The sequence below is a fragment of the Oryctolagus cuniculus genome, chromosome 19 (assembly GCF_051225735.1).
Source record: "Oryctolagus cuniculus isolate XC-2025 breed Fujian yellow rabbit chromosome 19, ASM5122573v1, whole genome shotgun sequence".
NCBI classification, from domain to species: domain Eukaryota; kingdom Metazoa; phylum Chordata; class Mammalia; order Lagomorpha; family Leporidae; genus Oryctolagus; species Oryctolagus cuniculus.
The window spans coordinates 52,658,448-52,686,124 of record NC_142885.1 but is presented as its reverse complement, the minus strand read 5'-3'; the positions used below and the strand labels follow the sequence as shown (position 1 = coordinate 52,686,124).

At 48.8% G+C, this 27,677-nt stretch overlaps 1 protein-coding gene across 2 annotated transcripts in view; it reads left to right on the top strand.

The window, feature by feature from the left end:
* The window catches only part of PRKCB (protein kinase C beta), a 356,481-nt gene extending 329,710 nt beyond the window's left edge, over positions 1–26,771 (top strand). Inside the window, 1 exon segment of one of the 2 annotated variants that reach the window (NM_001101725.1) lies at positions 26,123–26,771. In NM_001101725.1, coding sequence (NP_001095195.1) covers positions 26,123–26,275 — 153 coding nt within the window. In that variant the 3' untranslated portion in view covers positions 26,276–26,771. 2 annotated transcript variants of the gene reach the window in all.
* Positions 26,772–27,677: the final 906 nt, after the last annotated feature.

Sequence of the window (27,677 nt, the reverse complement as noted above, 5' to 3'; positions counted from 1 at the left end):
TTCATTAAAATCACTTTAAATGGGGTTTTCGATTGTTCTCAGTGCCATCTTTTATTGTGGCAAGGACCTATTTGCAGTGTATTACTTGAAATTGTTCTGAAATACATTAGCTTGAGTGTATTGCTGCACAGTACAAGAGTCCTTTTTTTCAAATGTGCAGCAAGTTGTGTCACTCTCTTGCTTCAGCCCTGCCCACCACAGCTCTCTGATGCCCCAGGATAATATCTACTGTTCCTCGGTATGTGTGCCTTTTGAGGTCTTCCAAGGCCAGGCCTGTGTTTCCTCCCCAGCTTTGGCTCCTGACTCCAACAGCCAGCATTCCCAGGCTTCTTTCAGTTCCTCTGACATGCAGCTTTCTCTTCCTATGCTGGCTTGGTCCGTGCAGAGCTGGCTGTCTGGGCCTGGGATGTCCAGAGCTCTCTCCCATGCTCCCTAGCATCCAAGTTCCTGGTGCCTTCACCTTTCCCTGTACCAAATCAGTGTCACATCACCTTCTCCAGGAAGCTTTTCTTGATTCCTGAGTAGGAACTCACTGCCGCTGTATCAACAAACTCATCACATGTTGTTATAATTTCTTGTTCAATGTCACATTTGTCTTCTGCACTAGACTATAAAATTGCCCCATTTTCTGTGTCCAGTCCCAGTGCCTAGCAAAAGATTGAACACATAATAGATGCTGAAATTTTAATAAATATTTATTTTATTTATTTGAAAGTGTTACAGAGAGGAGAGAGAAACAGAGAGAGAGAGAGAGAGACAGAGAGAGATACAGAGACATAGAGAAATCTTCCATCTGCTGGTTCACTCTCCAGATGGCTGCAAGGGCCAGAGCTGGGCCAGGCTGAAGCCAGGAGCAAGGAGCTTCTTCCACGACTCCCTCGTGGGTAGCAATGGCCCAAACACTTGGACCATCTTCTGCTGCTTTTCCCAGGCCATTAGCAAGGAGCTGGATCAGAAGGGGAGCATCTAGGACATGAACTGGTACCCACATGGGATGCTGGCATCACAGGCAGCAGCTTAACCTGCTGGGCCACAACATTGGCCCCTCAAAAATTTTTATTGGCGAATGAATAAATGAAGGGCTACAAAACGGAGTGCTGCAATGCACTGTGCTATGAAATGTAAGGAATTCTTTAGGGCTAGAAGTTAAGAGTGCAGGATGTTTTTCTTATGTACAGCAGGGTGTCTCAAATAAATTGGTTGTTGTGTAAGTTACTACTCTATTTATAAAGAGCTATAATTTGGCTGCTGAGCTTCAAACTGTCATGGCATCGTTTGATTGTGCCGTGTGCACTGGTGAAAGACCTAAGAGTGCATTGCATGGGATTGTTGGCCTTTGGAGTGGAGAAGACTGCAAATCCCTTGCAGTCTCTCCTTGCAGGGGTCAGTGCCGTGCTGTGGGGGCCGTGACATAGCCTTAGCAGAGCATTTTAAAGTTCCGCATGCACACACCCCTCACCTGGGTACCTGGTTAAAATGCTGATTCTGATTCTACCCACTTCAGGTAGGGCCAGAGAGCCCGTATTTCTCCCAAGTTCCCAAGTGGTAGGATGCTAATGGACCTCGGGACCCACTCTGCGTAGCAGGGGCTAGAACATGGTGCTGTAGGGTACAGCAGGCCCAGAAGCTGAATGGAGAATGGAAGAGTCTGTTACAGTCAATGTAGCACGTGGAGTATGTCGGTCCTGGGCAGTTTGATGAGGCCTGCCGTGAGGGTGTGCATGGAGAAGGTTAAGTACAAATGTTCTGGAGAAACGTGGCTCAGGGCACACGGAAGGCTGTGTGGGTCTGTGTGTGCTGGGGGGGAGGCAGTAGCTTGTGCACTCAGAGGAGAGTCCAAGGTTGAGTGTGTGGTGGAACAGTGGGTTGGGAAAAGCGTGTGCTGGTTCCATCCCTTGCCAGATGTTGGGTCGTCTGTTCAGTAGGTCCTGGGGACACAGCAATAAAATAAATAGAAATAGCAATAAAATAATAGAAATGCTTGCCTTCGTGGAACTTATATTCTAGAAGGGGCAGGCAGATAATAAGCCTAAAGACAAGTGAGTGTGCAGAGTGTTAGGAGCTGATGAGCCTGAGAGAGGAAGCTAAAGGGCAGATGGAGACTGGGAGAGCCAGGTGAGGGAGAAGTCAGTTCTAAGTGGAGTGGTGGGAAATCTTCCCCAGGAAAGTAGCATTTCCGCAAATCTGGGAAGAAAGGCAGGAAGAGGGAAACCAGGTATATTATCTGGGGATGTGGAGAGTGGTTTGGGTGGTAGTAACAGCTGCAAAGGCCCTGGGACGTGAGCTTACCTGGCGTGTTTATGGGAGGAGAAAGAGTCCAGTTGGCTGAGCTCAAGAAGGTGCGGGAGAGAGAGTAATAGGGGACTCTGGATCTTTGGTTTCCACTTCAACTTATGAGCAGAAAGAGAGACAGAGACAGAGAGACAGAGAGAGAGAGAGAGAACATGGCCTGACTTTGTTTTTTTTTGTTTTTTGTTTTTTTGTTTTTTGTTTTTTGTTTTTTTTTTTTTTTTGACAGGCAGAGTTAGAGAGAGAGAGAGACAGACAGACAGATAGAGAGAAAGGTCTTCCTTCCGTTGGTTCACCCCACAAATGGCCGCTATGGCCACGCGGTGCGCCAATCCAAAGCCAGGAGCCAGGTGCTTCCTCCTGGTCTCCCATGTGGGTGCAGGGCCCAAGGACCTGGGCCATCCTCCACTGCCTTCCCGGGCCACAGCCAGAGAGCTGGACTGGAAGAGGAGCAACCAGGACAGAATCCAGCACCCCAAATGGGACTAGAACCTGGGGTACTGCCGCCTCAGGTGGAGGATTAGCCTAGTGAGCCATGGTGCCGGCTGACTTTGGGGTTTAAAGTATCACTGCTGACTGCTATAGGAGCTAAGGTGCAATCAGGATCAGTTATGTGACTCTTAGGTGATCCGAGCAAGCAGTGGGAGGAACCTGGGCAGGCTGGAGATGTTTGAGAGCCTGAGGTTGTGCTCCCCAGTTCCTGGCCCCTTGTTGGCACTCAGTAATTGCCCTCACGGTCATGAAGAAAATGCTTAACTCAAGTCCCTTGGACTTCCTGCATAGCTGCTCCTCAAGTAGAAAACACGGTAGCCCTGGGTGTGGTCCTGGCGAAGTGGGAGGAGCTGATGAAGCCAGTGGTCGGAAAAGCTGCTGTAGCTCAGTGCTGGCTGGGAGGGCATCTCTCCAGCAGGTCATAGCTGTGCCGTGAGTTGACCAAGGGGCCTTCAGAAAGTTCAAGGGCAGTATGCGTTATGCATCACTATGCATGGAGTTCATCTTTTAATTCCATTTTCCATGAACTCTCTGAAGTCCCTCGCACATCCTCTGGTCAAGGTACAGGACATGGTGGTCTAGGGGGTCCAGGGGCTGGAGGCGGTGGGAAGGAAGCAGCCTTGTGTCCGGGTGATCCAGCTCAGAATCGTGTTCTCCTGGATGAGAGGGTGCATTCAGGCAACACTGTGGGTGAACACATAGAGCAGAATTTGTAGCACATGGTGCTGTCATGCCCAAGATGTGCAAGCATTTGATGCTCAAACTGAAACGTCTGATTGAGATGTTGAGGGCCTTCATGCTTGGTCACGAATTGCCCTGGGAGTCCTGTCGCCCATCCTCGTCCTGAGAGGCTCCAGCAGGGTCCGTGATACCTGATGCAAGGTTCACACCTGTTGCAAGGCTCAAGGGGGAGACAGGAAGGGGCATGCGCCCGGGGCTCAAGCCTCCACCCCTTGGATCGGCCTCCCCAGCTTGCAGCATCGAAACAGCAAGGAAGCTGAAGAGGGAGAGAAACGTGAGTTGACCGCAAGGAGGTCCTGCTCCCTTACCTCGCAGGGAGCTAAGCTGGGAGGGTGTGTGTGTGTGCGTGTGTGTGTGTGCAGCGAGCTGCCCACCGGAGACTGCGGCTCTGCTGGGCTTCCGAAATATGGTCAATCTGTTTATCATGTGTTCCCGACGATGACTAATCTGATGGACAATTGTTCTAAAATAGGGCCATCTGATCATCGATTCTCCCTGGGCTGGAGTTGAGGGATATAGCTAAACATGACAGGGAGCTTAACAGTGAAGAAATTTGTGTCTCAAATCAGAGTACCCAGGTACTCAAGGGTCCTGCTAATGCAGACCCTGGGAGGCAGCAGTGAGGGTTTGAATAATTGGATCCCTGCCACCCATAACGGAGACCTGGTTTGAGTTCCTGGCTCCCAGCTTCAGCCCCAGCCCAGTCCCAGCCATGGTGGGCATTTAGAGAGGGAACCAGTGGGCATGGCCTCTTTCTCCTATCTGCTATCTGTGTCTCTGTCTCTCAAATAAATAAAAATGTTTAAAAAGAAGAAGAGCCCCTGTCCCTACCTCCCCACATTGCCTCATAGGCAATCATCCAGTCCCATGAAAACCTGATCTGCATTCTTCCTCCCCCATTCTGCCGTGGGGTTCAGAACTCACTGCTGCCAACCCCCTACTGCAGGAAGGCCTGATTACAATCATCTCTGCTCTTATTCCCTATCCTCATCTTATCTTTGCATAAAGCCCCAGAATCTCAAGGCATCTATACACCAGGAGAGCCTGGAAATGTTGCAGGCTAACCTCCTTGTCCCCTTCTGCTGTAGCATCGTTACCCCAATACCACGTAGGTTATTTGATCACAAACCATTGCCCATAGCCGCTGAGGGTCTAACTTGAACTGCTCCAGGAGCTGCAGCATATACCCAGTTTCTTGGTAACTCTGTCATCTAAAAGCCTTGTTTATGTAGCTGAGGTCAGCAGTGGCGAGGGCCGCTTCAATGAGCTGCGATTCTGCCATGTGACATTCTTCCCCAAACCCTTTTGTCCTTTACACCATCTGAGTAAGTGTCTCGTGTGAGTGTGTGTGTGTGTGTGTGTGTCTGAATGTGTGCGTTTGATGTGCTGACATTTCTGAATCGAAGCCAGAAACTGTAACCTTTGTATGTTTGCTGTTAAACCTCCAGATGCACGTCTTAAGAAAAGGATCTGATGTTTTACTCAACGTGATTTATTTAAGCATAGAATCTAAGTCCTCTAAAGTGCGGAATACTCAAGAGAACAGCACCCTTTGGAAAATTGTGATTCACGATCATTCCTTTAAAACTATTCATTTACAATGGGAGACGTATTAAGTTCCTGTCTGAGCCAGGCACTGCTGTAAGTGCCTTCCATGCATCACCTCATTTAAGTCTCACAACTGTAGGTGGCAGGTGGCAGAAGAGGGGATGGGATGGGCAAGGCAGTTGCTCAAAGTCTGACAGCTAGCAGGTGGTGGATCCAGGACTTGAACCCTAGACTCTGCAAGGCCTGGCATCCTTGGAGAGATTGGTAGACGCACTCAGAGCCTCTGGCAAGCCCCGTGATTGCACTAACAGAAGAGAACCATGGTAACACCCTCTAATGGTGTCTGTTACATAATAGAAAAAGACTGGGTGTTCTTATAATTCAGATGATTTAAAATTTATTTAAAAATATTGCAACAAACAAGTAGCATATTCACACCTTTTACAATTCACTGGCAGAATGTGAAAAGATGCAGCTCTCACTTGCTCCTTAAGGCTTTGATTTCCAGGCTGACAGTGGCAGGAAGCAGGCTCTGGCAGCAACTGAAACAGATTCTTCAGACAGGCCCGTGAAGGGGTGCACTCTTCCCTGCTCGACTGTGGTTTGTTCTTTTGAGCATCCAGAGTGTGGCATTTGCAGGGGTCTCAATAAAAATACTGGGCTGTGTTCATATCCTGACCACCTTGCAGCTAAGAGTCATCTAGGGCACACTGCCTGGAGTCTGTCTGTGTTCATCTGCTTGTCTGTCTTCCCATCTGTCCCCTGGACACCCAAGGAGAACCCGGTAATCTGCAGCTCAAACCAGTGTCCCCTTGTTTTTTTTATTTTTATTTATTTATTTATTTTATTTTTTTGACAGGCAGAGTGGACAGTGAGAGAGAGAGAGAGACAGAGAGAAAGGTCTTCCTTTGCCGTTGGTTCACCCTCCAATGGCTACGGCAGCCGGTGCGCTGCGGCCGGCGCACTGCGCTGATCCGATGGCTGGAGCCAGGTACTTATCCTGGTCTCCCATGGGGTGCAGGGCCCAAGCACTTGGGCCATCCTCCACTGCACTCCCTGGCCACAGCAGAGAGCTGGCCTGGAAGAGGGGCAACCGGGACAGAATCCAGCGCCCCGACCGGGACTAGAACCCTGTGTGCTGGAGCCGCAAGGCAGAGGATTAGCCTAGTGAGCCGCGGCGCCCCCTTGTTTTTTAAAATAGTTATATTTCACCTCCTTGAAAGGTAGAGAGGGAGACAGAAAGAGAGAGAAGTCTTCCATCTACTGGTTTCAATCCCCAAATGCCCACAGTAGCCAGGGCTACACCAAGCCAGACCAAAGCCAGGAGCCAGGAACTCCATCTGGGTCTCCCACGTGGCTGGCATCCCCTGGGCCACCCTCCACTGCCTCCCAGATGCATTAGCGGGAAGCTGGATCGGAAACGGAGCAGCCAAGACTCGAACCTGAGCTCTGATGTGGGAGGTGCAGGTCCTCAGCAGCAGCTTCACCCGCAGCGCCACAGCGACCGTCTCCAGGCTCCCTTTAGCTGGTTAGAATTGGCAGGCACCTGGGCCAGCTGAGGTTCCTAAGCGATGTGCCAAGTGCATGACTTTGAGCCGTCCCCTGGCAGAGAAGCCACGAGCTTGAGTTGAAATGGTAGAAGGGACGGCCACGTGCACTGAGGAAGCAAGGAACTGTTGGACTGTGTCTGGCAAGAAGAACTGAAAACTAATGTAATGGAAGTCGAGATTTGAAATATTGCCTTGGAAGAGGAATTCAAGTCCTCCGTTCTATGGAGGAGCAAGCAGAGAACTGCTTGCGTGCCTCGCACAGGGAAAACAACAAAACCCGGGCCAGAACACTGGCCGTGTCTCATGAACAGAGACATTATTAATAATTGTTTACCACCCTGAGATTAAAATGTGCCGTGCATGTTCGATTCAATTTTTCAATTTTACTGGAGAGTAGAACATGCCTCACAAAACCTACATGAGAGGGTTGCCATGATTAACTCCTCTGGACATGTAGAAAAATAGGCCCAGAGAGTCTACCTAACTTATCCATGGTCACACAGCTAGGAAGTCCAACTGCCAGTTTAAAGTCCTATTGCTTCAGCTAAAAAAAAGTCCATACTTTGGCCAATGTCATATTTCTTCTCTCACCTCCCAAGCTCAGGGGCACAGATAATGGGATTTAAACTACTCTGGGTGCAATCCAGAATGTAAGTGCTCTCCTGGGGGTAGGGGGGCACTGTTGGATGGATATTTGTGAAGGCCAGCCTCTTAAGTTCTGCTGTCAACCCTACCCAGGCTGCAATACTCACCATAGTGCCCCCAGAAAGCTGTTGATCAAGAGCAGGAGAAGTGGAGAAGAGAAGCAAGTGGAAGCGGGGAGAATGGGCCAAGCAGAAAGAGGTGGCTTGAGGGTCAAGCGGACCCAGGATTTAGCATCAGCTCGGCTGCGTCATGTCTGAGAAAAGATGAGCAGGCGAAGACCTCCACACCTCCACAGAGGCGAGCCCATGCTCCCCAGTCTCAAGGCCCTCAGCCTTCCCAACCCATCCCTCGTTGCATCCCTGAGACAAGCCCCCAGATCTCTTCTCTGAAGCCCCAGTGCTCTTGGTCTCAGCTCATAGCGTCATCTCCAAAGTCACAGGGGAAACTGAGGCATATGGGTGCCCCCAGGGTGGGTCACCTCCTCACCTCCTGCCTTCTCCCTGTGCCTTCATGGTCATCTTAACCCTTCCTCCCTCTCTCCCTCTGCATCTCAGCAAGCAGATGTCTCCTCCCCAGCTGACGTGGGCCTTGCCCTCCACCCCTGCTCTGGACCCCATCCTGAACATCTCCCCAGTCCAGCTGGGTCTACAGCTTCCCTCTGTGTTCACAAAAGCTCCTATGGTTGCAAATAGAAGCCTGATCAGCTGACTTTGAAGCCAGTGTGTAAGAAGAAAGTGAGGTGTTCCACCCGGGCTGGATCCACAGCCACAAACATCCCAGGCGCCTGTTTCTCTGTTTCCAAGGATTATTTTCCCCTCTGATGACTTCATTCATCAATCTCAGAGGTGTTCTTGGGCACACACAACAACCAACTTATTTCCCTTTATCTCAGCAGCTTCTCCCCCTCTAGAAAAGAGCTGCCCTTACCTAGATTTCCTAGCACTTGGGACTCAGTCTCAGTGGAGGGTATTGGGTCAAATGCCCGTCCCAGATTCTGTCTCGCCAGAGGGATGGGATCTGTTGATTGACTGAGCCTGAGTCCATCTGATGCCCTTAGCCTTGAGATTGAATCTACCTCTATCGAAACCAAGAGTCTCAGTGAGAGAGGAGGAGGAGGAATATTGCCTTTTTCTATTACTTAGAGAAGAGAGAACGGCTACAGGTAGGCAAAACTAGCAACTGACCATGCTGTTTCCTAGCCTTCTCCTTAGCACGTAATAAACCTACTATGTCCTTTTCATTGTAAAAATCCCTTCCCTCCAACCTGAGATCCCCCTTAGGACTGGTACAGCTACTGCCCTGTCTGACATTACGGACAAAGAAACTTTGCAAAGAGTCGCCAGTTCTTGCTATTGCAACCTGATGACGGATTCATCCTTTCTTTGGTTCCCCGAGCACTCTGGTGTCTGCCCCCTCCCCCGGCACCCCCATTCCAATGACATTTCTCTCGCTTAGTCATCAATGACCTCAAAATTGCCTCCTGCCCTAGGCTTGTCTTATCTTTTTTGACCTCACCATATTATTTCAGACTTTGATCTTCTTCCTTCGGAAAAAGAGTCTGAAAAAATCAAATATTCAAGCAGCTTCAAAAGCAGCACAGTGAAATTAAGTCTCCCCTCTCCGTTGGCTGCCAGCTGTCCTGCCACCCACTGCGACCAGGTTCTTGTGTGACCTTCTAGAGAGGGTGTGGGCAAACGCAGGCACAGCCCACATCTCACACACAGTGGATTAGCACGCTTGCCTCCCCGTCTCTTGGACTATTTTTCTCATTATCTGCACATCGAACTCGGCTGCATTGCTTTCATAGCCTCCCGGCTCCCTGGACCTGCAGGTTCTACATCTGTGTACTCAGTCCAGCTATGGACTGAAAATATTAAGGAAAAAAAAATGCATCAGGGTGGAACCCGTGACCGACTTTCTTCCCTTGCTACCATTGCCTAGACAGCCAGCATAACAGCTGTTCACATGGTCTTTATGTTGTGTTGGATATTGGAAGCAACGTAGAGGTGGTTTAAATACGAGTGGATGTGCACAGGTTCTGTGCAGATATGGTGCCGTTTTACATCAGGAGCTTGGGCATCCTTGGCAGTCGGTTCCTGCGAGATGTCCTGGAACTGATCCCCCACGGACACGGACGAAGGACTGCAGATCTGCAAGCTACCCACAGGGCTCTTTCTTTGTAAGCCCCTCTCGGCACCACGCCTGCTGATGTGCCTCCTCTGACTCCATGGCCACTCCTGGTAGAAATTCTGACTCCGCGAAGACTTCCGACGACAATAGCATTTGGAGGGTCAAGATCTGCCCATGACCCAGGAAGGGAAAGCAAAAAGCTCCTTTCTCGTTTCTTCTCAAGTGCGGCTTCTTACAAATGCCCACAGAGTGCACCCGACATGGGGTATAGGAAGCACAGCTCCGAGCCTTGTGTGAAGCTGCCTGCCTTGTCTTTCTTTCTTCTTCTTTTTTTAAAGGTGTATTTTATTTATCTGAAAGACAGTTACAGAGAGAGTTAGAGAGAGAGAGAGGTCTTTCATCTGCTGATTCACTCCCCAGATGGCCGCAACAGCCGGAGCTGTGCCCATCTGAAGCCAGGAGCCAGGAGCTTCTTCTGGGTCTCTCAAGTGGGTGCAGGGGCCCAAGCACTTGGGTCATCTTCCACTGCTGTCCCAGGCCAAAGCAGAGAGCTGGATTGGAAGAGGAGCAGTGCCCATAAGGGATGCTGGAACTTCAGGCCAGGGCTTTAACCTGCTACACCACAGCGCAGGCCCCATTGTCCTTTTTTTAAAGATTTATTTATTTATTTGAAAGTCAGAGTTAAACAGAAAGGCAGAGAGAGAGAGGTCTTCCATCCACTGGTTCTCTTCCCAATTTGCTGCAACAGCCGATGCTGTGATGATCTGAAGCCAGGAGCTTCCTCTGGGTTTCCCACGCAGGTGCAGAGGCCCAAGGACTTGGGCCATCTTCTACTGCTTTTCCAGGCCATAGTAGAGAGCTGGATTGGAAGTGGAGCAACCAGGTCTTGAACTGGCGCCTATGTGGGATGCCAGCACAGGCGACGGCTTTACCCACTACACCACAGTGCCTTGTCTTTCTAAGGGAGCAAGGCTTGGGTGGGACTGCAAGGTAGTCCAGTTGGCTCTGGACATGTGTCCCTTCCACACATTCCTTTTTTTTTTTTTTTTTTTTTTGACAGGCAGAGTGGACAGTGAGAGAGAGAGACAGAGAGAAAGGTCTTCCTTTTGCCGTTGGTTCACCCTCCAATGGCCGCTGCAGCCAGCGCACCGTGCTGATCCAAAAGCAGGATCCAGGTGCTTCTCCTGGTCTCCCATGGGGTGCAGGGCCCAAGCACTTGGGCCATCCTCCACTGCCTTCCCGGGTCATAGCAGAGAGCTGGCCTGGAAGAGGGGTAACTGGGACAGAATCCGGCGCCCCGACCGGGACTAGAACCCGGTGTGCTGGCACCGCAGCTCAACAGGATTAACCTGTTGAGCTGCGGCACTGGCCCCTTCCACACATTCTTTAACTGGACCCCCTACCCTGCAGAGGGACTTGGCTTCCTCTTGCTGCTCCTCCTACATCTCACCAGGCTTGGTGGGAAGGCTTTTGCTTTGTGTTGTCTGTGGCAGGTGCAAGGGCAACGTCCTATGGCTCAGCCTCCAGGACCCCATGGCAGCCAAAGCACAGCTGCGCCTGTTGGACTCACCCATTGGGAGGGGACTGGGTTAGTGAGCTCCCAGCGACCGTGGAGAGCAGTGGATGTGTGTTTTGTTGAGTCATCCTCACTGCAGCCTGCAGGGTAGGTCCCTGTGACAAGAACAGGAAACAAGGGCTTAGGGAATTTAGCTGATCTGTTTAAAGGTTGCATTGCACGTGGCTGAGAATTGCTGGAGCCAGGACTGGTACCCGGAGCAGTTTGCCTTGTAAGTGCATGCCACCCAGCTGGATATATTTTGTGGGACGATGAGATGTTGTAGAAAGATTGTGCACTTGGAATTGAACAGACCACACTCTGGATCTTGGCTTTTCCCACTTTACTCCACAAGACCCAGGACAGATGGTTAACTTTTCAAATTATCCCTTAGGTGAAGATCATCCTTTTCCTGCCTGTCTCACAGACTTGTGACAATCAAAGCTGTGTCAACATCAGTGACTAGAAGGGCTAAGTACTGTCTGATGGGTGAGTTTATTTGAAGCCAGCAATATGGGTTTAGGAAGAACGGTGAAGAATAGATAAGAAAAAGGATGCTACTCTGTTGAAAGGGGGAAATATGGAGAGTGTATTTCAGCTGCTTCCTTTTTAAAGCCAGGTTAAAGAATAATGATTCTGCATTTGTTAAGTAAAAAGCACCCATCCATCTCTTCACCCGGCCCTTCAGAATGTGGACCAGAATGCCGTGGAACTACAAAGGGTTCTGTTGCTTTTTCTTGGTGCTTTTGAATAGCTTGTTTGCAACTGCAGTAAATCCAGATGACTTTTGAAGTATCTGGATCTCTTATCTGATTTGGGATCAAATCGTGGTCAGGTACTTAACCTCCCTAAACCTGTTTCCTCATGGAACAGCAAGAATCTCTCAGAGCTGCAGAGGGGATTAAACGCTAGCTAATGCTTGGAAAGCACTTGGCACCGCATCTGCCTCGTAGTAAACCCTTCATATACTCCATTATTCACCCATCACATGCTACTGAGTGCCTGCACTGGGGCTTGCAAATGCAGTCATGAGCAAAACAGATGCGACTTTGTTTTCATGTAGCTTACAGTCTAGGGGGGAACACAGATAAGAAACAGATAGGCTAAAAGAGCATGTAATCATAGATTTTGTTATGAGGGTCCTTCACAAAGCTCCAGGAAAAGGAGCATTGTGAAATAACTGCATGATTTCCGGTCATTTTTTGCACTGTCTTTTCATGTCATATCCCTATCAGCTTTATTTGATGGAGACCAGAACAGCTTCTCTAGGAGGTGGCATTGAAATGGAGATCTGCAGGAAAACAAAATGTTACACTATTGTTTTTAAATGAAATTAAGAAAAACAAAAGCGAGGCCTGCACTTGGCTCACTTGGCTAATCCTCTGCCTTTGGCACCGGCACCCCGGGGGTTCTAGTCCCAGTTGGGGTGCTGGATTCTGGAATTCTGTCCCGGTTGCTCCTCTTCCAGTCCAGCTCTCTGCTGTGGCCAGGGAGTGCAGTGGAGGATGCTTGGGCCCTGCACATGCATGGGAGACCAGGAGGAAGCACCTGGCTCTTGGCTTCAGATCAGCGCAGTGCGCCGGCTGTAATGGCCACTTGGGGGGTGAACCAATGGAAAAGGAAGACCTTTCTCTCTCTCTCTCTCTCTCTCTCAATGTCTAACTCTGCCTGTCAAAAAAAAAAAAAAAAGAAAAAAGAAAAAAGAAAAACAAAAGCGAAACAGATTTTCCACTGAGCTTAAAAGACCCTCCTTTACTGACTTCGTCCTGATAGATAGAAGAGATCAAATATCTCTGGATACAAGGACTCCTCACCATCAGCAGGAAAGGGAGACTTGAATCTCTCTTTTTTTCTGCCACAGGCAAATATCCATTTGAAAATGATCCAATGTGGGTGCTGCTCCACGCTGAGCTGGCTGATCCTCCCTGGGTGGGTCCCTCCTGGGGTCCCTCCTGCGGGGACTGGGAGGCATAGACAGGACCCTGAGATTCACTGAATGTGAACACACAAGGAAAAGGACTCCTTTGTCTTTGCGCGGAGGCTCCGTGGCTTGTGTGTCACCTCCTTGCGACCTTCTAGGCGTGTCCCCCTGAGGATGCCCTGGTGTCTGATGGAAGCCGATCAGGCAGCTCCCCTAGGCCAGCACCATCCTGCTCTCAAAGTCAGGGCAGCAGCGAACGCCATGGGAAGGGCCTTTATCCTCCTCCCCAGCAGCTCGCCCTGACTCCGCTCTCTCCTTCCTTCTGTTTCTTCCCCCGCTTTTTCCTTCTCTCCTCTAAGGAAGCAATGTCTACCTTCAGGCTCTGCCTGACTTCCATGTCACTTCCTCCAGGAAGTCTCCCTGGCTCTTCCGAGGTTCCTGTCTCTTCTGGGTGCAATGGTAGCACTTGCTACGTGGTACCACGCAGTGGCCTGTGTGCGTGTCTGTCTTGCAGAGACTGTAAGCTCCCTGAGGCAAGGGCACAGACCCTCTTAGCAAGTCTCTAAGCAAGCGGCTCAAATATTAGCCTTCCTCATCCTCATCATCCTCCCTCATCAGTACAAGACCTGCATCTTCCACTCGGGAGACCTTGTCTTCATATTTTCGACTAAAATATTGCACATCCAGCAGGCTGAACTTAACCATTCAACTAAATATTCCCATTCTCTTCATTTTTATTTTTTTCTCTTGTATGGCAACAGCTCTCACTTAAAATAGCATTCTTCTGTAGCTCCTTTTCCCATTACAAAATAATAATACTAATACCTGATTGTTATTTACATTTTCAAACTTACAACCAAGCACAAGGGCAGAAGGGGAAAGAAGAAAATTAAAACAATCCATAGCTCTGTTATTCCCTCCAGGTGTATGGACTATGCCTCAGGATAGTGCATATACATTTGTGTATATCATTTCTAGGATGGGAACATATTGTACACACTATTAGTAATTAGACCCAACTGTGTCATTTAATATTCTTCCACATCTTCTTTTAATTTTTCAAAGTGTTTTGCATGGTCATACATCAAATAGATGTATCATTATTTATTTAACTGTTTTCCCTATTGGTTGATGGTTGAGTCCAAATTTTTATTTTCTCTAATGGTTCTTTGATGAACATTCTGTATCTTGATGCGGTGTGCTCAGGACTACAGAGCGAGGATCAGGAAAAGCCTTCTGGGGGAAGTGACGTCTTTCTGGAACCAGAAAGGATGCATGGGAGACAGCTGGGGCGGGGGCGGGGGGCTAGTGGTCCCGGCAGAGGACTCAGCCTGTGCAAAGGACTGGGGGTGACACGGGACGAGTGTCCCAGGAACCAGAAACATTTCAGGACAGCCGGAGGGCGTGTTGGGGTGAGGCCATTGACCACTGGACCAGGACCAGGTTCTGCAGGGTTCTCTAAGCCGTGCTGAGGTGTGCGGGCTTTGAGCCACGGGGAGCCACTGCAGGTAAGAACAGGAAAATGACCCAGAGTTGTGCCTCTTAGCCACAGTTCCCTGGGGTTAAACGCGGTCTGGAAACAGTCCATGGAAAATTCCAGAAACAAACAGCTCATAAGTTTTAAATAGGCTTTTATGACAGTATATTATTACGCTACTTCTGTTTGCTTTATTATTAGTTAATCTCGCACTGTGCCTAATTTATAAATTAAACGGCATCAGGTGGATGAAGGTATAGGAAGAAACATAGCTCGGATAGGGCCTGGTACTCTGGTTTGGCAACCCCTGGCCGTCTTGGGCCAGCTTCACAGTGGACAGCTAGACTCGGAGCTGTCTTTAACGCAGGAATTAGAACAGCAAGGGGCTGGCGCTGTGGTGTAGCAGGTGGAGCCACTATCTGCAGTGCTGGCTTGAATCCCCACTTCCAATCCAGCTCCCTGATAATGCAACCTGGGAAAGCAGCAGAGCCCCTGCACCCACATGGGAGACCTGGAAGAAGCTCCTGGCTCCTGGCTTTGGCTTGGCCCAGCCCTGGCTGTTGCAGCGATTTGAGGAGTGAACCAACAGATGGAAGATTCTCTCTCTCTAACTCTGCCTTTCAAATAAATAAAATAAATCTTTAAAAAAAAATTAGAACGCACAGAATGTGGAAGAGGAAAGAGCTCCCGTGCGACAGCTCAGGAATCAGCTTTTCAAACAGTGTAGGCTTTGCAATTCAGAACCACAATCCAGGGAGTCGAAATGCTTACACCCCTCTCCCACCCTGGAGGAATTAAACAGCCCAGTGGATCTCGGGCCTGCACCCCTGTTTTAGGCACCCCAAGACTAGCGGGAAGGAGGGGGCAGTGGCGCGGGGGTTGGGCTTGGCTTCTGCAGCTCAGCGAGGCTGCGCAAGCCCGCCAGAGAGGCAGGTGTGGTCCGGGCGGCGTCTGTAATTAGATCCCCGCCGCCGCCGCCAAGCCGCCCATTCCCCAAGGACACAGCCAGTGCAGAGCTGATCCGGGCTGCGCCTCCCCAGGGCTGACGTCTCCATTTAGGGAGCGCTCCTGAAGCTAATGGCCAGTGACAGCACCATTTGAAAAACACAGAAACACTTAACGGGGAGGCTGTGATCTGCCAGCCCCGTAAGCTGCTGGTTAGCAGGGAAATCACGCTCCGGCTGCACCCGAGCCCCCCTCGGCTCGCCCCCTATTCGGGGCTATCGCACTTGGAGCTTTCATGGTTCTCTGGGAGCAGTGGGGGGCGCCGAGGGGGCCGCGAGCGGTTTGTCTGCCTCGCAGCCTCTGGGGAGGCCCAGGCAACACAGCAGCCTTCCCGTGTGGATGGGAAATGGATGGATTGGAAGGAAAAACGGCCCCTGTAGAGTCCTAGTGTCTCAGCTCAGTGGCTTCCTCCCCTGCCTCTTTGTGTCCCACCCACCCAACACCCAGGCCAAAGGAGCGCATGCGCAGGTCTGCTTGGGCGCCTCGCTTCCCGCTGCAGCCCCCGTGACATTCGCGCTGAAACCTCAGACTTACCCGAAGTGAGACCGAGTGTTCCGGGTCCCCCCATAAATATGCTCACCAAGCAGCTCAGGCCTGAAGGGGCCTGGGGCCGCCAGCAGCTTCCTCTCACACCCCACTCGTCTGCAGATCTTGCTTCCCCTGGCGCGGTCACCTTCCTGACCGTCATTCACTACCTGAAGGGTGGCAGTGGCCACCTAGCTGGCCTCACTGTCTCCGTGATTACCCGCTGCCCCTTCCGTCTCTTGCACACCGCACTGTGAACCAGGTTAGACACACCCCGATGACATTGTTCAGGGCTCAGAATTCTTGCAGGGAGAGGAAAAGTTGCCCTTACCTGGCCAACCAGGACCATGATCTGGCTCCCTCGGTGGCCTCTCCTACTGGGCCTCACCTTGGTCATGCTACTGTGACCACACTGGCCTCATTGCTGTTTGGTGACTGTGCCAACTAAGCTCCTGCCACAGGGCCTTTGCACGTCCGGTTTCCTGTGCTAAGGATGTTTTTCCTCCCCATATCCAAATGGCACCGTCCCAAATGGTCATTTCCTCATTATTGGTATTTGCTTCCTTAATTATGAGTGAGAATTGAGTATGTTTTCACTTATTTTGTTCTTTCATATATAGGTTTCTCCCTAATTTTTTTTTCTTTAAGATTGATTTATTTACTTATTTGGAAGAGTTACAGAGAGGGAAGAAAGAGAGAGAGAGAGAGAGAGAGAGAGAGAGAGAGGTCCTCCATCCATTGGTTCATTCCCCAAATGGCCGCAATGGCCAAGGCTGGACCAGGCCAAAGCTAGGAGCCAGGAGCTTCATCCGGTCTCTCATGTGGGTTGCAGGGCCCCAAGCACTTGGCCCATCTCTGCTGCTTTTCCAGGCGCATTAGCAGGGAGCTGGATTGAAGTGGAGCAGCCAGGACTTGAACCAGCGCCCATATGGGATGCCAGCATTGCAGAGGGCAGCTGAACCAGCTGTACCACGGCGCCAGCCCGTCTCCCTAATTTTTTCAGCTTTCCTTTGGGGTTATTATATAATCTGTTTCTTATGTCACAAATATATTTTTCCAGTTTGTTGTTGGCCTTTCGACTTATTCCAGAATTTTTTGTTCTTGTGAACTTTCTTGGGCAGGAGGTCATACATAAGCTTTTAATTTTTATGGAGTTGGACTCACCAGATTTTTTCTTTGTTGATTCTGCTTGTCTTTTTGAAATATTTTTACATTTTCAGAAAATAAATAATTTATTTAGACTTTTTCACATCTTTGCTTCATCTGGAATTTGCTTTTCAACATTTTTTATTTTATATAGTTCATGTTTTTAAAATTTCCATTGCAAAATCACCATGAAATGTATCTTGTAAAGTTTTTATTCTTCTGTTAAAATGGCAATGGAAAGGAAAAAAAAATTATCTTGGAATAACAAGAGTGTTTAACTCCAACATGAGTCTTTTAAAACTTGAATTTGTTTCCTAAGTATTTTTTTTAAGGTTTATTGATTTTTATTTGAAAGGCAGAGATATATAGAGAGAGGGAGGGACAGAGAGAGGTCTTCTACCTGCTGGTTCTCTCTCCAAATGTCTGCAACGGCCAGGGCTGGACCAGGCCAGAGCCAGGAGCCAGGAGCTTCTTTCTGATCTCCCACATGGGTGCAGGGGCCCAAGCACTTGGGCCATCTTCCACTGCTTTCCCAGGCCATAGCAGAGAGCTGGATCGGAAGTGGAGCAGCCAGGACTTGAACCGGCGCATATATAGGATGCCAGTGTCGCAAGTGGTGGCTCTACCTGCCATGCCACAGTGCTGGTCCCCTCAGTATTTCAAACTGAAATGTGAGCAGGCAGTGAGACTAGTGGTTAAGACACGTCCCACATCCGAGGGCTTGACTGGCTTCTCAACTTCCGGCCAATGCAGACCCCAGGAAGCAGCAGTGACAACTCCAATATTTGAGTTCTTGCCACCCACATGGGAGACCTGGATTGCATTTAGGAAGTGAACCAGCTGATGGGAGCTCTGTCTGTTTCTCCCTCTGAAATAAGTAATAAAAATTAAGAAGGTAAGCATCTTGAAAATATTATAGGAGCATATGCTGTTTGTAGGGAACGTGTGCATTTCGTGAGCTATGTTGAGCACCTGCTAGGTGCCAGCAGCTGCGCTGGTCACTTTCCCCTCATCACAGCCCCGTCTGGTAGGAACTGAACATGCCCTTGTCTTCCGGGAGGACTTCCGGCGGCTTGCCTAGATACTGGGTCAGCTTGCAGCCAGGACGCGACTCCACGTCTACAGTCCAAGATGGGAGCAGAAGGCTTAGCTCATTGACAGCGAAGTCCCCTTGCACATACATCAAACTGAGGCTACTCAAATTCACAGAAAAATAACAATAAATAGATTTAAAAGGTATGCTTGTTGGTGCAAAAATTGTTTGAAATCCATGCACAGGTTTTTTATAGTGTGCATTTCCAATGACCTTTTTGAAGACGCCTCATGCCTCTGCTTCTCCTGCCTCTGCAGTTTAGAAGAGGAGTTTGCACCCCTCGCCTTTCCCCATCAGCCACCACTGTCTCCGCGCCCGCAGTCCTAGGCAGCTCTCTGATTCTCATCAGCTGCCTCCCAGTTGCCATACGCAACGACCAGTTCTCAGCACCTTCCCTCCTTGGCCTCTTGCAGGTCTTCCATTGTAATAATACCCTTCCCCCGGGATCCTCTCCGCCCTTAGCTTGCCTGGTGTTGCTCTCTCCCGGTTCTTCTAAATCCCCTTTGGAAACAGCATCAGGAGCAAGCGTATTGTTGGCAGGTGGGAGTAGGCTACCTACCCACAGGTGGTTCCGTGAATTAACAAGGTAACACCTAGCAAACATCCGTGGTGTAGAAAGTACTCAATGGTTTTTATTACTGTTATATTTTTCCACTCTCCATAGTCTATCCTTTGATTTTTTTTTTTCAAGCTCCCTTCCCTAAGCTTCAGGTCCTGTACTTTTGACTGCCGCTGGCCCTGACCTTGAATCCTCGGGGGCTTCTCAAGGTCATCATTTCCAGATGGAAATGGTCATCTTTCCGAATCCTCTTACTTTCCCTGTCAACCACGTTCCCAGCCATCCCCATCCATGCCTTCTCCCACCCGTCCCCCACTTACTATCCGTCGCTAACCTGACAACTGGACTCATAGAGCTGGAGCTGGGATCTCGGGTTCTGATGTCGGGTGGACATGTCCCACCCCGTAATTCAGCTGTTTACTGGGTGTGTGACCTGGAGCCAATGACGTAATCTTGCCCTCAGTTCTACCTTCTGTAAGTGGAGATAGTAAGAATACCCACTTCCCATAATCCTTGGGAAGATTAAATATTATAACGCAAGTAAAGAGATTTCTAGGGTGCCTGGCACATAGCAAATCCATAGTAAAAGTTAGTTGTGATACTTATTACTGTATCTGTTGCTGCTATTATATTATTAGTTTGTTGTTACCTCTTGTAGTCACCACGTTTGAAACACATAGAGATTTTGTGCATTTGGTTTTGGCTGTGAAGAACACAGAATAAGGAACCCGAGTTTTAGTTACTTGTCTCTTCTCATTAGGTGGAATTAGCAGGTGTGTGGGCTGTCATATGTGTGGGCACACACACACACACATACATGTACACACAACGGCTGTAACTCTGTCTCAGACCAGGTCCTTTCTGTCTAGAAGGACCAACGGGATGGGTAAGAAATGGTGATGGCGTCCTCCCTAGACACTGACTGCCCACACCTGCCAAGCACTGGTTTCTTTTTGCTCCAATACCCTTCCTGCCTACTTGGAGAGAGGACAGCTGATGTTACCTCCTGGTACTTTGAAATTGAGGGCCATGACCAATGCAACCAAACAGGGCCTTGTGGTTGCCCAGGCATGGCAAGAACCAAATCCAGGTCTCGTGGTTGGGATCTTCCTCCAACAACTGGAGTTTACAAACTGTACCTGTTGCCCTGCAAAACATCTGGCATTCCTGATTGATTGAGAACCAGAGGATGGCACTTTGAGGGCTCTGCTCCTGTAGATATTGCTGTCTCCCAGGTGATGTCTAAATGGGTCATCCCTCCACCTCTTGCACCACATGGAACCACTCAGGTATCTTAAGCCCATCTCTCCCTACAGGTGAGCTTGGCTAACTCCTTGGGGTGGGGTGGGGGCCACGCCACATACCACTAGCCCCACCATCTCATGCCTTTGCCATGCATCTGCTGACGGTTCCCAGGGACACCAGGGTCAACTCATGGGCTGCAGAGGTGAAAGGTCAGGAGCCCAAGGTCACGAACCCAAGGTCATGAGAATTTTGCATTTTCTGTTGCTCTCATCTCTGATCATTGAAACGACCTCGCTGAGTTTCCCCAAAGGGAAGGGATTGGAGGAAACCACGCCCAGTTTTGTTTGATTCGGTTTTGCTTTGGCTTTGGTTTCTGTTTTTTTTTTTCCCACCCACCACAAGTTCTTTTCTTCCCCTCTCATAGTGTGGGCGAAATGCTGAAAACTTCGACCGGTTTTTCACCCGCCATCCACCAGTCCTAACACCTCCCGACCAGGAAGTCATCAGGAATATTGACCAATCAGAATTCGAAGGATTTTCCTTTGTTAACTCTGAATTTTTAAAACCTGAAGTCAAGAGCTAAGTAGATGTGTAGACCTCCGTCTTTCATTTCTGTCATTCGAGCTCAACGGCTATTGTGGTGACATTTTTTTTTCATTGCCGAGTCGCATCCATGTTTTGTTTTCCGGAAAGGCTAGAGCGACCATGTTTCAGAACCCAAATGTCCTCCAGTAGTTTGGAGCATCTCTATGAGATGGGATTATGCAGGTGGCGCCTGAACCTGCTGCTGCATAATTGAGACGTATCGGAGTCCTCTCTCGGTTTATTCTCCCCAGCATGCCCGCTAAGGAAATCCAGCGGGGAGAGAAAATGCCTGCTTTCTCTCCTCCTCTTCTGCACCGCTGTTTCACCCTCACCCTGACCATTCGATCTAGACTCTTCCCACAAAATGGGTGGCTAATCGGATGCTAGCAATACCCTTCCACTTCCAGGCCTGGAGCTTGGCTTATGTCCAAATATACGGTTGCTTTGGTCTGCAGGGAATCCCTCCATTCTGCCCGCTCTGGAAGCAGTGGAGCTTTGCAAAGAACACGCTAAAAATACAATTTTGCTATTTTTTTTTTTAAACTCAAAGTTGAGAAGACTATTTAAGTCCTTCGAAAAATCTTAAGAGCATGTTTTTAGATAGTTTCCATCTAAAAACACTTCGAGGAGTCAAAATGCAACCACGCCGTCATTTCTGAAGTTGTATGTCGCTCGTCACCCTTTGTCCCCAAACAACTTGGAAAGGGCATTTGGCACCACTCCCTGAACCAACATGGTCGCTCTAGCAAGACCCCCAAAGGCTGTGATTTTTACGTTACATTTCAAACATGATTTGCTTTGGGGTTTTATTTCTGTTGTCGTTCCAATGCAAAAAAAGAAAAACAAAAACTAAAACAAAAAGGTTACTCACTTTGTTACATATGCTTTAAAATACATGTCCAGTTGTTGCCAACCACATTGATCTGCTTTGATTTAAGTGGGAAGACAGCTGTGGATCCCAGCAGACCCACGCCTGTGGGGATGGGATTTGTCTAGGTTTATCGCAGGCTTTGGAAAGCTAATTAAGGACTCTGAGAACGACACCATTTCTTGAAACAAAGACAGTTTGTGTTCCTCACTTTGATGTTGTTTTGCAAGATGTTTGAGGTAATGTTCATTTGTATCTGGATATCTGTTATGTGCCATTTTTCTTCTAGCATCGGGATCAAATTTAAAAAAAAAAAAAAGAAAAGAAGAAGAAATGCTATTTCAAGGAAAACCTCTCTCTTTGAAAAACGTGAGCCCAAGCTACAGAGTGGGGCCAAAACTCAGGAGAAAGGAACTAAACCCGAGTATAAGCTTAGAGGCAGGGGCTGTGGGACTCCCAGGGTCTCCTGGTGGCCTGTATGGGGCCGAATGACTTGGCTGAGCCTCTCCTGATGTTGGAATCCAGTGCCACAATCCCACTAGAGTCAAGGTTAGAGGCCAGCTGGGATCATAACCAGGGTTCTCGGTTTTCTCATCAACATCACCACTCTTCCCAGCTCCGACACAAGCAGTGGTGTGAACTCCTGGAAGTCCAAGGAACCCCCTGGGTGGGAGAATTTTTTTTTTCTGTCTGAGCAGATGGGGACTGCATGTGACTCCTCCACCTTGCCTGCTACTTCCTGCTCATCTCAGGCAGCATTGAGTTCAAGAAATTTCCAGAAGCTTTGGGGCCTCAGAGATACCATTAGGGGAACTTTAAACACTTGACAAATGTCCTTGAAGTAAGACTTCTCACGTTCAAGAAAACCCTGATTTGGTTTCTGCTTAAGCAAAGCCCACTACCATTCATTGATTGCTTTCCACCCTCTCGTTCCACCTTGCATCACCTTGGGAGCTGTCCCTGCTGTCGCCACCATGATGACAAACTGAATCTAAGGGGAAGCAACCATGACTTCCTAGCTGACAAGCTTAGGGGGATTAAGAGAAGGAGGGAAATCAGAGCAAAACCCGCTCACTTTATTGTTGGGGGAAGTGACATCCTGGAGAAAGGAGCAGTGTGGGGTCAGTGGGCTGGGCTAGCTCCTAACCCTTGGTGCAGGGGGCCTCTGCTCCCTAACAGTAGAGCAGGTGTCTCTGTGCCATCACCCACCAACAGGCGAGTTGTCTGCGGTCCTTCATCTGGCTGTTGGGTCACCAGGCATTTCACTGGACATACTCTCAAAGAAAATAAAAGGCAAGACAAAGCATTGGGCCGCTGACAAATGATCTGAGATACCATTATAGAACACTGTCAGACCAGTGGGTGGATGATAGATAGATAGATAGATAGACCAATAGGCCAATAGATAGATAGACTAATAGATAGACAGAAAGAATATAGTGTATATATATATAAATATAATATTTACTGCACTCTACATTTTCCTAATTCTTGCCATTATTTTTCAAAAGTTGAATAGCTTGCAGAAGTAGGTACTCAAGCCAAAGTCTCTTTACCCAGCATACCTTGCTAAGGGTCACTCAGAGCAGCCTTCTGTGTAAGTTGGGAATCCTTAGAATTGCAGCGATTTCCTTTTCTAGCAACATTTCCAATGCAGAAGAGACTGAGAATCAGAGCTTCCACCAGATATCACCTGTGGCGAACAACTTGAAAATGTATCCAGGAAGAATTTATTTTATTTTGTTTTATTTTTGCAGTCATCCATTTATTCCACCCTCCAATGAGTCAACAGCATTTATTGAGCACCGGACTGTGTGCCAGGCTGTGTGCTGCATGCTGGAAGCACAGTGGGGAGCCATGTAGATATAACCCATCCCTCCACCCCTGGACAACACTTGGTGGGAGGGCAATCAGGAGACAAGTAATTAAAAACAAGATGTGAGATAGAAATAACTAGTCTCCAGGTTAGCCAGGTTCATCATGAACAGTCTTTAGGGCTCTTCTTTCTCCCTGTAGTCCACTGTTGGAGGCTGAAGAAGAAGGAGAAGCAGCATCTCTTGACCCAGACATCTGTAACAGACACTAAGGGCAGTGGGTAGGGAAGGAGGGAGACAGGGTGGTGCCTTCTCTAAGGTCAAGGGCACAGTCTCCATGCTTGCAAAGATACAACATCAGGATCTGAGCAGAGACAAATAGCCATGTTGTCTCTTTACGTGGAGAGAGGGAGCTGGATTCAGCCTTGGTTCTGAGTTTAGCATCACCTGCTCTGGCCCTCAAGGGAACACAGCCCCCTGCCCAGTGCAGTGCCCTCAGCTGGACACAGCCTCCTTATTCTAGCCCAGCTGAGACTGATGATATTTCTCAAAATATATAAATGAAGTCAGAATAAAAGAGACTGAGAAGTAGAACCAAAGAAAGCCAAACACAGCCCAGGTTCACCATGGCTAATTGTCTACTGGGATCCAAGAATCCTCTTTTAATTTCATAGATTTCTCACCACCCTGTCCCTTTTCCAAGAGGGGGCCATGGTCACAGTGACTTTCCTGGTGGATGACTGGGAGGCCAGTGGAACTAATAACCCTCCTTGTCTGAGTGCAGCTATCCTCGTGTGGCTTCAGATTGTCCTGACCGAGGGGCCCATTCTCTCCCAGCTTCTAGGGTAGAAGGTGGCAGTGTTTGCTCTGGGCGTCTGCTCACAGGACAAAGTCTGTCAAAGGCAAGTCCTACTCAGACCGTGTGGCTCTCTGCAGCATGAGTCGTCACAGTCACAGCAAGGAAAGGTTTCCAAAGTGGAGGCTTCTGGGAAGGGTGCTTGTGCTGGGTGCTCTCAGACAGGGAAGTTCTGCGAAGGGTGATGATAGCCAAGGAGACCTGAAAAGCGACAGCTGCTCAGCGTCTAAGCCCCGGATGTTCATGCCTGCCTACTAGCCCACACACAGCCACAGTCTTCCCTTCAGACCTCAAAGGACCCTAAGATTGTTCCCGTCACACTGGGGCTCAAGATGTGTGGCAAACCCTCAGGACCACCGGAAGTCAATCTTGTTGCTTGCTTCAGAGTGAGGTGGCTGGCTCAGGGATTGCCCATCAGCTGGAGAAAGTGACGAGGCACATCCTTCATGTCCATTTGTTGGCTCGTTCCTGCAACAAACAATGGTGACCAGCCCACTGTGTGCCAGGCACTATCCTTGGTGCTAGAAACGCAATAGTGAAGACACAGATGAGGACCCTGCCTTCCTGGAGAGAAATCACAAATAAACAAGGCAATTGCTGGAAGCAGTAAATGAAGCGTGCCTGGGGAGATGATGGACGCACAGACAGCATTGAAGGAAGAGGAGGCGTCTGAGCACCCAGGAAGTAACACATTGAGTGCCTGGGGGTGGAGCCTCCCGCAGCATAGCACAAGCTATGGGGCGTGGCAGGGGATGGCCCGCCCTTGGGAAAACAGCTCTGTCAGCGTCTTTAGCCTGCTCCTCCTTGGTCACCCTTACCCAGAGGTTTTCCTAATGCCAGTATTGTCTCTGTAGCTCTCCCCATCCACAAACACTGCGAGAGTGAGTAGGGAGCTCCATAGAGACTTTTTCTTTTTCCCCGCTCTCAAGGGAGCAGCCAAAGAGAAACAATTTTCGTGAAAGGTGTTTGCAAAGGGGAACGAGCCCAGCCATGAGAAATCCTCATGAGCCAAGGCCCATTAGGGACAAAGCTCGAAGCACAGGTGAGGACCAGGCAGACTCCACTGACTGCGTCAGGCTTCACCCATCCTCGTCCCCTTGTGGCTGACACAGGTCTGGCTTCACCCAGGCGATCTGCTCCAGGCTAGCAAACACCAGGCGTTATTCTTGGCTGTTTGTCCTCTAATAAAATAGCCACCAGACCGTCCCTAGATGACGCAGGCTTATCTGTCATGTGCTCAGGTAAAAACCATGAATCCACTTCAGGGTGGGGACTCCAGGCCCAGCCTCCTTAGTAGCCCACCCTCTGATGTGCCCTGTGCAACTTGCACCAAACTCTAGTTAGTAACAAAAAACCACAGCCCAGAAATGCCAGGCTCCATCAGAGAATCACATTATTTTGTTTTGTTTCAAAGACTGCCTGTATAGACCTTACTTTAATTTTTTTTTCTGGTAGTTACAGGCCATAAACATCTTTTGCGAGAACCTTTGGCTAATAAGCACCTGATTTTAGCCTGCGGGTGGGTGGGTTTTTGAGCATCCCTTCAAAGCCCAGATTGCACCAGTGAGTGTGGGGTGAACAAGCAGTCAGCAGCTTTCTCTGAGCAATGATCTGATCTCCCCCATGGTCATGCTTCCTTCTTGGCAGCCAAGGGGGGCCGTGCAATGGGTTGTCTTTTTCAAAGACGAGGTCTCCCAGCCAGTTTTCTGCAGGACCATCCACCTATTGGTTAGTTTGGTGATATTATGTAGGATGAAGAAGTAGTTTTCAACTCAGTTCTTTTCAAAGCCAAAGAAAGCAAAACACCATACACACACACACACACACACGCACTCATTTCCTTAGAGAAATTCTATGACTTCCTTCCTTTCTTGGGAAAGCTCCAGCAAAGCCACCACACATTGAGACTATGAGAGGCAGGCTAGTAGGCACCGTGCAGCTGCTAACAGCTGTCAGCACAGGGCTCTTTCTGACTCTGCTCGTGAGCTGTCACAGGCCTCCCGCTACCTGGCGTGTCTTGGTCCTATTTCCTTCTTCTCTCTTACTCTGTGTCCATGTGTTTGCTTTCCATTTGACAGAGGGACAAGCGAGACACCTCCAACTTCGACAAAGAGTTCACCAGACAGCCTGTGGAACTGACTCCCACTGATAAGCTCTTCATCATGAACTTGGACCAAAATGAATTTGCTGGCTTCTCTTATACTAACCCAGAGTTTGTCATTAATGTGTAGGTGAATGCACACTCCATTGTTGAGCCTGGGGTGTAAGACTTCAGGCCAAGTGTATGTATCAATTCTAGTCTTCCAGGATCCACGGTGCATATGCTGGCATTCAACATATGGAGAGCTTGTCTTCCAGGGCTTCTCTTTGTATGTGTAGCTTGCTAGTTTGTTTTCTACATTTGAAAATGTTTAGTTTAGAGTAAGCGCATTATCCAATGTTAGAGGTACAATTTTCCAAACTTCCAGAAACTCATCAAATGAACAGACCATGTCAAAACTACTGTGTCTGATACCAAAATGCTTCAGTATTTGTAATTTTTAAAGTCAGAAGCTGATGTTCCTGGTAAAAGTTTTTACAGTTATTCTACAATATCTCCTTTGAATGCTAAGCATGACTGGTATTTTTAAAAGTTGTGAGTAAGCTTTGCAGTTACTGTGAACTATTGTCTCTTGGAGGACATTTTTTGTTTAAGAATTGATATGATTAAACTGAATTAATATATGCAAGCTCTCTTGCCTGTGTGTGTCTGTTTGTAAAAGGGACTCTCATCCAGAGATTATAAACCGCAGATCCACTGGCTGATGTGGCCAGGGGATGAGCTGTGTTTCATTTGCACACAGTCCTCATTAATTGAAGTCATTATCAACATTCTGGAAATAGGTATATAAATTGCTAGACTTTCAGATTCTCTTGGGGGGAAAACACCTGCAAACAGATAGCACTAGTCCTGTGTTACATGTGTAAATAATTTGACGGAACTAGAAACTGGCTGTCTCCTTGAAAAGCAGCATGTTCTCATTTGCCCACAACCTCCACCACCCCCTATGCTATCACACCCTTTATCCACTTCCTGGACTGCTGAGCAGTTGGAAGTTGAGACTTCTGTCATTTGAGAGACACAGGCTTGTTGACCTCAGTATTTTCCCTTACCCATTATCAGGGTATCTGGTCGACGTGGTTAGTGTTTATTACAAAGCATGGAGCACATAAAAAAAAATTCCATTCCAGCCATGGTGAAAGACAGCAGAGGGGCAGGCATTTAGCCCCCAACTCACATCTGGGTACCTGAGTTCAGCTCTCCTGACTCCAGCCTCCCACTCAACCCTCCAGACACTGGGAGGCTGCAGCGAGGGCTCAAGTAATTGGGTTCCTGCCACCCGCAGGGGAGACCTAGACTGAGTTGCTGGTTCCTGCCTCTGACCCCCATCTAGCCTCAACCACTGTGGGCATGAATTTGGGCAGTGAACCAGCAGCTATCATTACCTATCTATGTGTATCTGTCATCTAACTGTCCATCTATCTTTCAGTTGTCTATATCGTCCATCATCACCAATGTCTCTCTGTCTCTAACTCTTTGTCTCTGTCTCTTGGATAAACCAATACAAGTTCTTTTAAAAAGCCAGCAGAAGA